This window comes from Lolium rigidum, chromosome 6 (genome assembly GCF_022539505.1).
Source record: "Lolium rigidum isolate FL_2022 chromosome 6, APGP_CSIRO_Lrig_0.1, whole genome shotgun sequence".
Lineage (NCBI taxonomy): Eukaryota > Viridiplantae > Streptophyta > Magnoliopsida > Poales > Poaceae > Lolium > Lolium rigidum.
The window spans coordinates 167,289,084-167,299,780 of NC_061513.1; the positions used below are offsets into that span (position 1 = coordinate 167,289,084).

At 49.6% G+C, this 10,697-nt stretch overlaps 1 protein-coding gene across 1 annotated transcript; it reads left to right on the forward strand.

The window, feature by feature from the left end:
* Positions 1-1,817: 1,817 nt before the first annotated feature.
* LOC124666769 (amino-acid permease BAT1 homolog) lies at positions 1,818-10,371 on the forward strand. Its single transcript, XM_047204096.1, has 8 exons — positions 1,818-1,995; positions 2,637-2,900; positions 8,466-8,484; positions 8,574-8,793; positions 8,935-9,116; positions 9,200-9,489; positions 9,574-9,703; positions 9,802-10,371. Exons 1-8 carry the CDS (start codon positions 1,865-1,867, stop codon positions 10,147-10,149), a joined length of 1,584 nt encoding a protein of 527 aa, XP_047060052.1. The 5' UTR covers positions 1,818-1,864; the 3' UTR covers positions 10,150-10,371.
* Positions 10,372-10,697: the final 326 nt, after the last annotated feature.

Below are 10,697 nucleotides of genomic sequence, written 5' to 3' on the forward strand. Positions count from 1 at the left end.
CATGAGGGTTCACGATACAACTAAAGAACCAACCTCTGGTTGGGTGGTTAGGAGGGCAGTCGCACCCTCATCCTACCAGAGTTGAAACCCGAGGTTCAACACTTTGGTGTCTCATTAAAGATGGAATATTTTTCAGTGAGAGACGATATTCCCGTCAACAGCGAGGGCCGCGAGGTGCCTTCAAATGTGCTCATAGGGGTAGAGTGTGCGTGTAATATGTTTCGCAAAAAAAAAACACTGAATTTCCTTTTTTGCATGGAACGAATGGTCGGCTTCACGGTGTGCTAGAAAGTCCGGTCACGCTGTGGTCGCCGGGGGAGCTACGAGTGGCTACCCTCGGCAGCTAGAGGGGTTAGGCTCTGCCGGTGCCCGATCCTCCTCGGCTCGACGGTGCGGAGGATGAGGCGGCTTCGAGCTGTATCGCGTTGGTCGCCGCTCCGGCTGCTACGTTGGATCGTGGCCGCGTACCTGAACTCCTTGCTCCCACGCTCACCAGCGCGCAGAGACGGGCCGTCCCCTCCTTTCCCGAGGCTGCTTTGTGCCGCGTCGAAGCTCAGCGAGGTCAAGTACATGAGAAGTGTGATGGTGAACTTCTGCGTCGTTGAGGTGATGCAACGGAGCTCATCGGTGGTGCAGAGGTTGCCGCTAGCTGCGGCAAAGAAAGACAGCGAAAAGCGCTAATGTCGTCGTACAGTAGACTTCGAATTGTGCAAATCTTGGGCTAATACCAGTCGTCCCTGCCTGATGTGTTGGCTGCCTCTGAGCACGAGACGCTTGACCTTGAGAAGGGTGGTGATGTCGACGCGCCAGTGTCACTCATGCCTGGTCCAGCAGGTAGGTGGTTCCTGTAGGTGATGGGGTTGTTGATCCAGGGGTGTTGACACCTATGCCCGGAGCTTTCGTTGCGAGAGAGATTTGCGTTTTTTCTTGCCACCTTGGCCTACCCTAGGTATGATAGCCAAGATCAGCCTTTGGGAAGGACAAATCTAACGAGTGTTGAAGCAAAAAGAGGGGTGCTATAGCAAAGGCATCTGCAGTTTCTTGATGGTTGCACCCTTTGCTCGTGCCTGTCTTTATCGGCGCGGTATAGGTGTAGGTGTGTGATGTTTGGAGTGTTTGTTCGTGTGCCATTGTGTTCTCATGTGTTGGATTGAGTGGGTGTGTCTCTGAGATTGGGGTTGTTGGTGAGTGTGGCGGTTGATGTTTAGATGGGCCTAGCCATGTTGTCACCTTCTTCTTAATTAATCGATGTGACAAAAAAATTGCATCCGTTTCAAAAAAAATTGTGAAAATCGATCATTTCTGTAGCTCCGTTTCAAAAAATCCTTTCTGTAGCTGAGGTTTGACGGTTCAATTCGATTTTCCGAGGCATGTCGCGGCAGGTATTCGTACTGATTCTTTTTCGACAAAGATTCGTACTGATTCTATGCCGATTTAATATGAGAAAACATATCGCAGCGAATCGTGCAGCACGCCTGCAAATCCCGCGCGATCTCCTTTGCAACTTGTGCCAGTGATACTGCACAGTACGCCAAATCTGCATTATTTGCACGAGGGTACCTTAATTTCATTTTTAATCGGAGGGCACTTTTAGGTGAGTGAGACACTGCAGAGACAGGAGATCAAACCCACGTGCTCGCGAGGGAATATCGGGGCAGACAGGCAACTAGGCCCCTCCTCACCACACGCTCTCCTCACTCCCCGACGGATTGGTCGTCTTCCTTTTAAGCTCGTGTCCTGAGACATGGATGACATCTTGATCTCGGAGTGGTAGTTAGCTACACACTCGGGGCTTGAAGACGCTGACAATTCTACTTCTCGGAGCCACTGCAAGTCTCCAGGTCGCGGAAGCGGAGGGGTGAGCATGGCAGGGCAGAGCAGCTACAGCCGGCTCGCCGGCGACGACGAGGCCGCCATGGTCTCCGGCGGCGAGGACTACGACTCCAAGAAGCTGCGGCTGCTTGGCTACAAGCCGCAGCTCAAGCGCAATCTCTCGTATGTGCGCATTCACTGCCGTCCATTCCTCACTGGTCGAGAAATCGACCCTATTTCTTATTCGCTCTGTTTAGCTATATCTTCTTTGTTCTGTTTAGCTACTGCGCAGATCGATCCTGCCGATCTATCGATTTACTACAGTAGTTTAATTCGGTCCAGTTTGTTTCATGTGGATAAATGGACTCTAGTTACTTCTGACTAGCTGCTGCTGCCGCCTGCCTGTTGGGTGTTTGGTTGTGTGTGTCAACGATGAATCGGTTGCTTGCGGATGCTCTACACTTGCTTTGTCCAATGCAGGAGGGGAAGAATTTGTGTGTCCTAGTCTTTTTTGACTCTGTAATTAATGCTGAACTGTAGTATCACTGTAGTGAAGGAAGCAATGTAGGAGTACTAGCTTCTTTAGGCAAAGCAATGTACTAAGACTGATATAGTACTTACACATGATTAGAAAGGGCCCAACTAGACATGAAAAGCCTTGCCTGCTAAACCATTTCAGCCCAAAACATATGTAGCTTTTTGTTATTGTTATTGTGAGTTTCTTCACAATCCATCTTCACTGTTCCACTATTTTGTGATTTGCAAATAAGCAAGTGTCACATATCAAAAGTCTGTGCTGACGACATTTAGACTCTATCATGCAGGCTGTTGTCCAACTTCTCAGTGACCTTCTCGATCGTGTCAGTGCTAACGGGCATCACGACGTTGTACGGGACGGGTCTCGAATTCGGCGGGCCGGTGACCATGGTGTACGGTTGGCCAATCGCTGGCACCTTCACCGTTATCGTCGGCCTAGCCATGGCTGAGATCTGCTCTGCCTACCCCACCTCCGGCGGTCTCTACTTCTGGAGCGCCAAGCTCTGCAGCGAGCGACGATGGGGCCCCTTCGCCTCCTGGCTCACCGGCTGGTACGCATCGCTTGCTTGCTACTGCATTCACATTTTTTTACTTGACAACCAAATTCATTTTAGACCCGATTTGTTTCATTACAACACACTACATGTTATATGCTGAAAACAAAACAGGCGATCTGAGTGTTGAGATTGTTGTGATATGTCATCACTGAACTGAACGTTCAACTTGTAGTATGTCCCCATTTAAGTTTCTAGAATATACAAACACAAACGATGGAAGAATTTTGAATGTTATCGGCCTGCGGGCCATTTTTTTCTTCTTCTTGAAATAGAGACCTTCGTCCGAATGATCACATGTCACATGATGGGGCGTAATGTGATTGTGGTGACATTGAGATGGACTATATAAGGCTCAAAACTATACACATGAGAATCACTAGCGAATATACACGAGCTTAACTATCATTTTAGGTGCTTGGGCTCAGCCATTAACATATGATAGCGGAGTATCTTCGCTAACTTTCCAGTGTGGCTGCTGGCCAAAGTCTTACCTGCTCGTTTTTAGAGTAGTTTTAGGGTTTGTTTGGATCACATGGCAGGAAAAGTATAGAAATAGAAATCCTATAGGATTGAGATGTCATGTCTATTTAAATCCTATGGGAAGAATAATTCTGTTTTATCTTAGTGATTTTTTTCCTCATGAGATCTAGCCTCAAGCTACTCTACAATATTCTTATGAAATTATTTACTATGTGATATGATCATATGAATTAAACGGCCTCAACTGCCCTACCGGAATGTATATATGTATGCGTGTATTTATTTTCAGTTTTTTTTTTGGAGTCCATGAAATATTTTATTCAAATTTGTCAAAAAAAAAAAGGCACATAGGTGCTCGGATGCTGCTGATGGATTTCGCATTTTTCTTAGATACTATTTACTGCTCATAATCTCAGAGTTGGATTTCCCAGGCTCCTCCGGTAAATGGGCACCTCAACCAAAAAATCTCGACTCTGTTTGAATTTAGGCTGAACAGAGGCGCCCAACCAACCCTGCAGTGTTAGCCCAGATCCGGCAGTACTCTCGCCGATCTGATACCAAACACAGCCCCTGTACGTCGAGTACTTTCCGACGTAGACGACGAAGCGATCTCCGGCGAGACGCGCACGTATCCGCCTAATCCGCTGACCTGCACACCAAGGCAAACAACGAACAAGCTAGCTAGCCAATCGATTAGAGTCATGTACGTATCAGAAGCTAGCTTCTAGCAACAACACACGCACGCACGAAAACAATCTTTGGCCAGAGGCTCCTATCGAGCCTTGCAACTTGTATTACTCAATCTCCACGGTGGTGCTTACAAGGGGCATACACGCATATATATATGCTAGGCAATAAGCTGATGCTAACCGACTAGGATTAGAACTCTACTCCTACCCGGACTACTACATCAGACACACATACGTATACTACACGTATACGGTTGTGTGGCATACGGAGTGCTTATTCCTAACAATCACCCCCTAAGCACGACGTGTTCTTTACCTCGACCAGGGTCCCAAATGCGCCAGCTACTTCCCGCGGGCGTCTTCCTCGACATTGCTTTCGTCGTTTCTCGTGGAACCCATGTCGTCGACTTTACCTTCGTCGACTTCTCCATGGCTTGACGCTGACCATTTTCCTTGTCCGCATCTTCAGTCTTCATCGGTTCCTTGATGAACAAACATTGCTTCGTGTGCTTCATCTTCACCGGATTATTTACCGTCCGAATTTTTTTCTTCGGATAGCAGTCTAACACGCGTCGCATGCGTGCTCGTGTCGGTCGTAGTCGTCTGGTCTCCAGTACTGTCGGAGATAGCACGACATACTCTTCTGTGCCCAACGTCGCACTTGTTTCTTCACTTGTGGATCCTCCAATTCCTAGCTGAGGTTCCGCGTCGCTCCCTTGCGACTCACAAATGTGATCACCCTGAAGTACTTTCTCGTCGAGATTCACACAGACGTACATGCTGCAACTAATAGCAACACTAGCTAGATACTTGCCTGATGAACGATGCAAATCCGGCTGATTCTTTTGTCCATCATGCATCCACGTACGTGACAAATCACCTGTAGCTAGATCAATTAATTGTAGACATGCATAATGTGGCTGCTTATTTCTCGCTAGGATGTCAACTTCCATCCCTTCTGATGCAGCCTGAGATAGGCTCATCCTTTCTTCTGGACCAGTCAGAACAGCAACATCCGGCCTTCTTTCTGGAATGTCCGCTTCTAGCGAAACTGGTGCAGACCGTATAGGAATACCTCCACCCAATTTAGCTAGAATATTCCTCTCTTCTGGCTCCAGGGTGTGGCCTTGAGAGCCAGCTTCTGGTTCGCCTCCCAGCACTCCTCCTAGATCGAGTCCTGACGATTGCGAAGCGCCCGCGGCCCGCCCTAACTAGAGCTCGCTCACCACGTCTTGGGCTTCTACGTGGAAGTGCAGAACCATCCAGGTCACATGCTGCGGTGGTTTCAGGCCCACATAGCCTGCCTGGACTGGTAGGCTCAAAAAAAAAAAAAAGAGAACTCCTGGACGAGCCTCCAGATGCCGATCGTGTGCTGCTGCTCACTTCTGGGCACCCGCCTGGAGCGCTCCTCCCTATACCACTACGTCCGGTCACGCCTCCTAGCGCTCCTGGCTCAGCCGTCGACATATATGAACTCGATGTACCGCTCGATTCATCCACACGTCTTTTTTAGGTTGATCATCTGCATGCTCAACTTCACTATGAACTACAGTAAAAGTATCATCCGGCTCCGTGGAGTTCCAAATCCATGATAAGTCTTGCTCGAAGACTACATCGCACGTGACAATCACCTTGTTCGTCGAGGGATTGCACAAACGGTATGCTTTCGAGCCTTCTTCATAGCCAGTCATGATCATTGGAGTACTCCAATCCGCCAAGTTTCTCTTATGGCCGGACACCGTCTTGACATGCGCCACACACCCGAAAGTGCAAAGATGATCAACTGAGGGCTTTCGTCCGTACCATGCTTCATACGGAATCCCACCAACTATACTCCTAGTTGGCGTCCTGTTCAGCAAGTAGACAGCCGTGTTGACTGCCTCACCCCAGAACTTTCCTGGCAAGCCTTTGCGATCCATCATGCTCCGTGCTATGGCCACCACCTTATGCTTCAATTCACCACCCCGATCTATGCGTAGGGACTTTTTCGCCCTCGCCTTGACCTCTCCAGCTTCCTTGATCTTCTTGAATGCTTGTAGACCTTGATCCTTTCTTTTCAGCAACACAATCCACATGTATTGGCTGTGATCATCCACCACAAGCATGAAGTACTCACTGCCGGACGGGGTTGCGGGTGAAATTGGACCGCATATATCGCCATGAACGAGCTCCAAAGCTTCACTTGCCTGATCCGTGGTTTCACGTGGGTACGGGGCACTCCGTTGCTTCTCGACGACACCTTCGTCGCATAGCTTGTCCACGTGATCCACACACGGTAGACCGTGATCAATCACAATCTCCGTAGCCGGTGATGGAGAAGGTAGCTCCTCCTCATCCTTCTGCTCGCATACTTCGAGCATAAGCATCATCGGTCCATCATCTCCTTCCTGGGCGATGAGAGCCCTTTGCTTTGGCTTCAGTGGTTTCCGTCAATCAACCTTGAAGTGACCGAGCTCGCCGCAGTTATGACATCTTACTTTCTTTATGTCAAACTTCCTCCTCGGCGGAGCGTCGTCCTCGTCCTCCCCTGCGATGTACTTTTTCGCTGGGCGAGAAACTTCTTTATCACTTCTGCTGTCATATGCCTTATCGCCTTTCTCTTTGGCGGCCACCGCCTGCCACTGGGCACGGGTAAGCATAACGTGCTCATCCGGTACCGCATCACCGTAGGTGATCTTCATCCGCTCATCATGAGCCTTGAACCGTCCAACTAGATCATCCATCGTGAGAGTCTTGAGATCGACGCACTGCTCGATCGCAAAAACAACGGGCAAGTAACGCGGCGGCGCCGTGCGAAGGAAACGCCTTACGATCGAGATCTCCTCGAGCTTCTCGTCGAGCGCGCGAATCCCATTGACCAATGTAGTGACCCTCGAGCGTCCACCGTCTCATCTTCTCCCATCTCCAGATTCCCGTACTTCTTCTGCAAGGTTTGTAGGGCCGCCTCGCGAACACGCGCATGACCAAGATTCAGCGTCTTGATCGTCTCCCACGCCTCCTTTGCAGATGTCTTCGAGATTAGGTGCTGCCTCACGTCCATCGGCATCACCGAGCAGATGGCCGTGAGTGCCTGTCGGTCCTTACGGTACTTCGGCGCGCCCTTCATGAACTCATCGCCGCCGGGATCGACAGGGTCCCAGATTTCGTTGGACTCGAGCGCCCACATCATCGTGGTCGCCCACACCGTGTAGTTGTCGCGGATGTGCTGCGGATACTGCATCGACACCGGCGCCGCGGCGCCGGAAGACTCGCCCACCTCCTTCGTCATGACCTCCCGTTACTAGGAGATCCTCCACGAGGCTCTGATACCAATTGTTAGCCCAGACCCGGCATTACTCTCGCCGATCTGATACCAAACACAACCCTTGTACGTCGAGTACTTTCCGACGTAGACGACGAAGCGATCTCCGGCGAGACGCACACGTATCCGCCTAATCCGCTGACCTGCACACCAAGGCAAACAGGCTAGCTAGCCAATCGATTAGAGTCATGTACTCCCTCCGTCCACAAATAAGTGGACGCGCGCGGTTTCCAAGAGACCTTTAACTTTTTGTAAAAAAATCCTCATTCCTTTAATCAATCTGCTCATTAATCAAAAAGATGCTTTGATTTAGGCGCTAATAAATGTTGTGCATACTAGTAACCAATAAAACAACATTGAAAAATCAAAAATGATTAATGGGGGCTAAAATCAAGGCATGCACTAGGGGTCTAAACATAAAAAATATACCAAGAAGTCTAGATGTACTTTGTGGATTTCTTAGAAGGCTAGATGTACACTTATTTGTGGACGGAGGGAGTACGTATCAGAAGCTAGCTTCTAGCAACAACACACGCACGCACGAAAACAATCTTTGGCCAGAGGCTCCTATCGAGCCTTGCAACTTGTATTACTCAATCTCCACGGTGGTGCTTACAAGGGGCATACACGCATATATATATGCTAGGCAATAAGCTGATGCTAACCGACTAGGATTAGAACTCTACTCCTACCCAGACTACTACATCAGACACACATACGTATACTACACGTATACGGTTGTGTGGCATACGGAGTGCTTATTCCTAACATGCAGTTCTCTCGATCCCACCCCATCGCTCAATCCCAACTCTCTCCTCCTCCCTACTCAAGAAACAGGACTTAAAATATTTAAATATTCTTGGAATTTGAATTTAAATTTTAGTCGTAAATCTCATTTGGTATATGTCCGGTAACTATGGCTACCGCCAATCCTAGTCCCGCCAAGAAAAATATCATACCGGTAACCAAAACCTACTCATAAGTCCATGCTGGAACAAGTATCCTTCACGATCATGTACTAATATTACTTGCCTCCTGTTCCAATATTTATCGGCCCGCCCTAATGCTGTTCATCCGTGCTGCATGCAGGTTTAACATCGTTGGACAGGTAAACCCACACCACAATATCTCTCCCAGAAGCCAGAACTGGCAGTGCTTATCTCACTCCGTGCTAATTGATTGAGCTGCGCTTTGCAGTGGGCGGTGACAACCAGCGTGGACTACTCACTGGCGCAGCTGATCCAGGTGATCATCCTTCTCAGCACCGGCGGCGCCAACGGAGGAGGGTACCTGGCGTCCAAGTACGTCGTCATCGCCATCCACGCTGCCATCCTGCTCAGCCACGCCATCATCAATAGCCTCCCCATCTCCTTGCTCTCCTTCTTTGGCCAGTTCGCGGCTGCTTGGAACATGCTAGGTCACACATCTCTCGCGTTCTCGCTTAACCTACGAGATTATTAATTCGCACAGATTCTCATTGAACCTAGTAGTAGAGAATAAGAGCAAGAACCATCCTCGCATCCACTTTATTGATGAGGGCGTGTGTGGTTCTCTGCAGGTGTCTTTGTCTTGATGATTGTTGTGCCGACTGTTGCTACCGAGAGGGCTAGCGCCGAGTTTGTCTTCACCCATTTCAACACTGACAACAGCGCCGGAATACACAGCAACCTTTACATCTTTGTCCTGGGGCTCCTCATGAGCCAGTACACACTCCTGGGATACGACGCATCAGCGCATATGGTAAGGGGGAAAACCAAGCAAATCTTGATATGATAGCAATGTGCGGCCAAATCTAACAGTTTGTTGGTTCTCTGTTCTTGCAGACTGAGGAGACGAAAAACGCAGACACGAACGGCCCTATCGGGATCATCAGCGCGATCGGTATATCCATAGTAGTCGGCTGGGGATACATACTGGGCATCACATTTGCGGTGAAGGACATACCATCCCTGCTGAGCCCCGACAATGAAGCCGGAGGGTACGCGATCGCCCAGGTGTTCTACGAAGCGTTCAAGAGCCGGTACGGTAGCGGCGTGGGCGGGATCGTCTGCCTAGGAATCGTTGCCGTCGCCATATACTTCTGCGGCATGAGCTCGGTGACAAGCAACTCCAGGTGATCATACCCTGCTTTGCTTCCCATTAGACGGGGCGTATTGTCATTTGTCTGCATCGCTCAGTCGCTCGTTCTGATGCTTAGGATGGCGTACGCGTTCTCGAGAGACGGGGCAATGCCGCTGTCGTCCGTGTGGCAGAAGGTCAACAAGCACGAGGTGCCCATCAACGCCGTCTGGCTCTCGACCTTCATCTCCCTGTGCATGGCGTTGCCGGTAATTAAACGATTGACTGGCACCAGAACGCACATTTCACCGAAAAATCTTTCAGGCACACACCAATCTAATCCTGCTCTGAAAACTGAAAACTGCAGTCACTGGGTAGCCTGGTGGCGTTCCAGGCCATGGTGTCGATCGCCACGATCGGGCTCTACATCGCGTACGCGCTGCCCATCTTCTTCCGGGTGACGCTGGCACGCAAGTACTTCGTGCCGGGGCCGTTCAACCTCGGACGGTACGGCGTCGTGGTGGGCTGGGTGGCCGTGCTCTGGGTGGCCACCATCACCGTGCTCTTCTCGCTGCCCGTCACGTACCCGGTGACCAAGGACACACTCAACTACACGCCAGTCGCCGTCGGCGGGCTCTTCATCCTCGTGTTGGGGTCGTGGATTTTCAGTGCCAGGCACTGGTTCAAGGGACCCGTCACGAATTTGGGTGGCTAGTTCCGTGTTTCTATGTGTGGAATTGTTGTGACGTGACTTACGGTGGAATTGGTCTAGGAAGGTTGTATACCTAAGATTCTCGACAGGGGCTGGCAGAATACACGGCCTTCCAGAGGAGAAGAGGACACACCTCACACACGATGAGATGTTGTAATTCATTTTTTCATCTAATTGTTGTTCGTAATTACCTTGACCAACGACTAGAAGGCAATTTTCATTTCAGTTTTATTTTTGTATTGCGTAAGGGTTTGTAACAAGCTGGCACATCAACTCGCGGCTTTATGGTATGCGTAGAGGCATGAGCTGCAGTCATTGTGGCTGGATGCTTTACCAGACTTTGTAAGTGTCCAGTATTTCTATTGAGCCAGGTATTTAGTGGAATCAGTTTTAGAAAAGGTACTCTTAGAATCGAGTGTTCCAAAAAGTAATAAAGCATCCTGGTTAAATACTCTTAGAATCGAGTGTTCCAACTTCCAGGTCAAAAAATGCAAGCGATTGTCTAAATTATACCGCCTCTTAATCTGTAAATCAGAAGCGCCCTACGCCGA

Bases quoted from the DNA above. Each gene is read 5' to 3' on its own strand.
- LOC124666769 (XM_047204096.1), top strand. From the start codon at position 1,865: ATGGCAGGGCAGAGCAGCTACAGCCGGCTCGCCGGCGACGACGAGGCC. The intron at 1,996-2,636 runs GTATGTGCGCAT...TCTATCATGCAG, and splicing joins CAGCTCAAGCGCAATCTCTC to GCTGTTGTCCAACTTCTCAG. The intron at 9,490-9,573 runs GTGATCATACCC...TCTGATGCTTAG, and splicing joins TCGGTGACAAGCAACTCCAG to GATGGCGTACGCGTTCTCGA.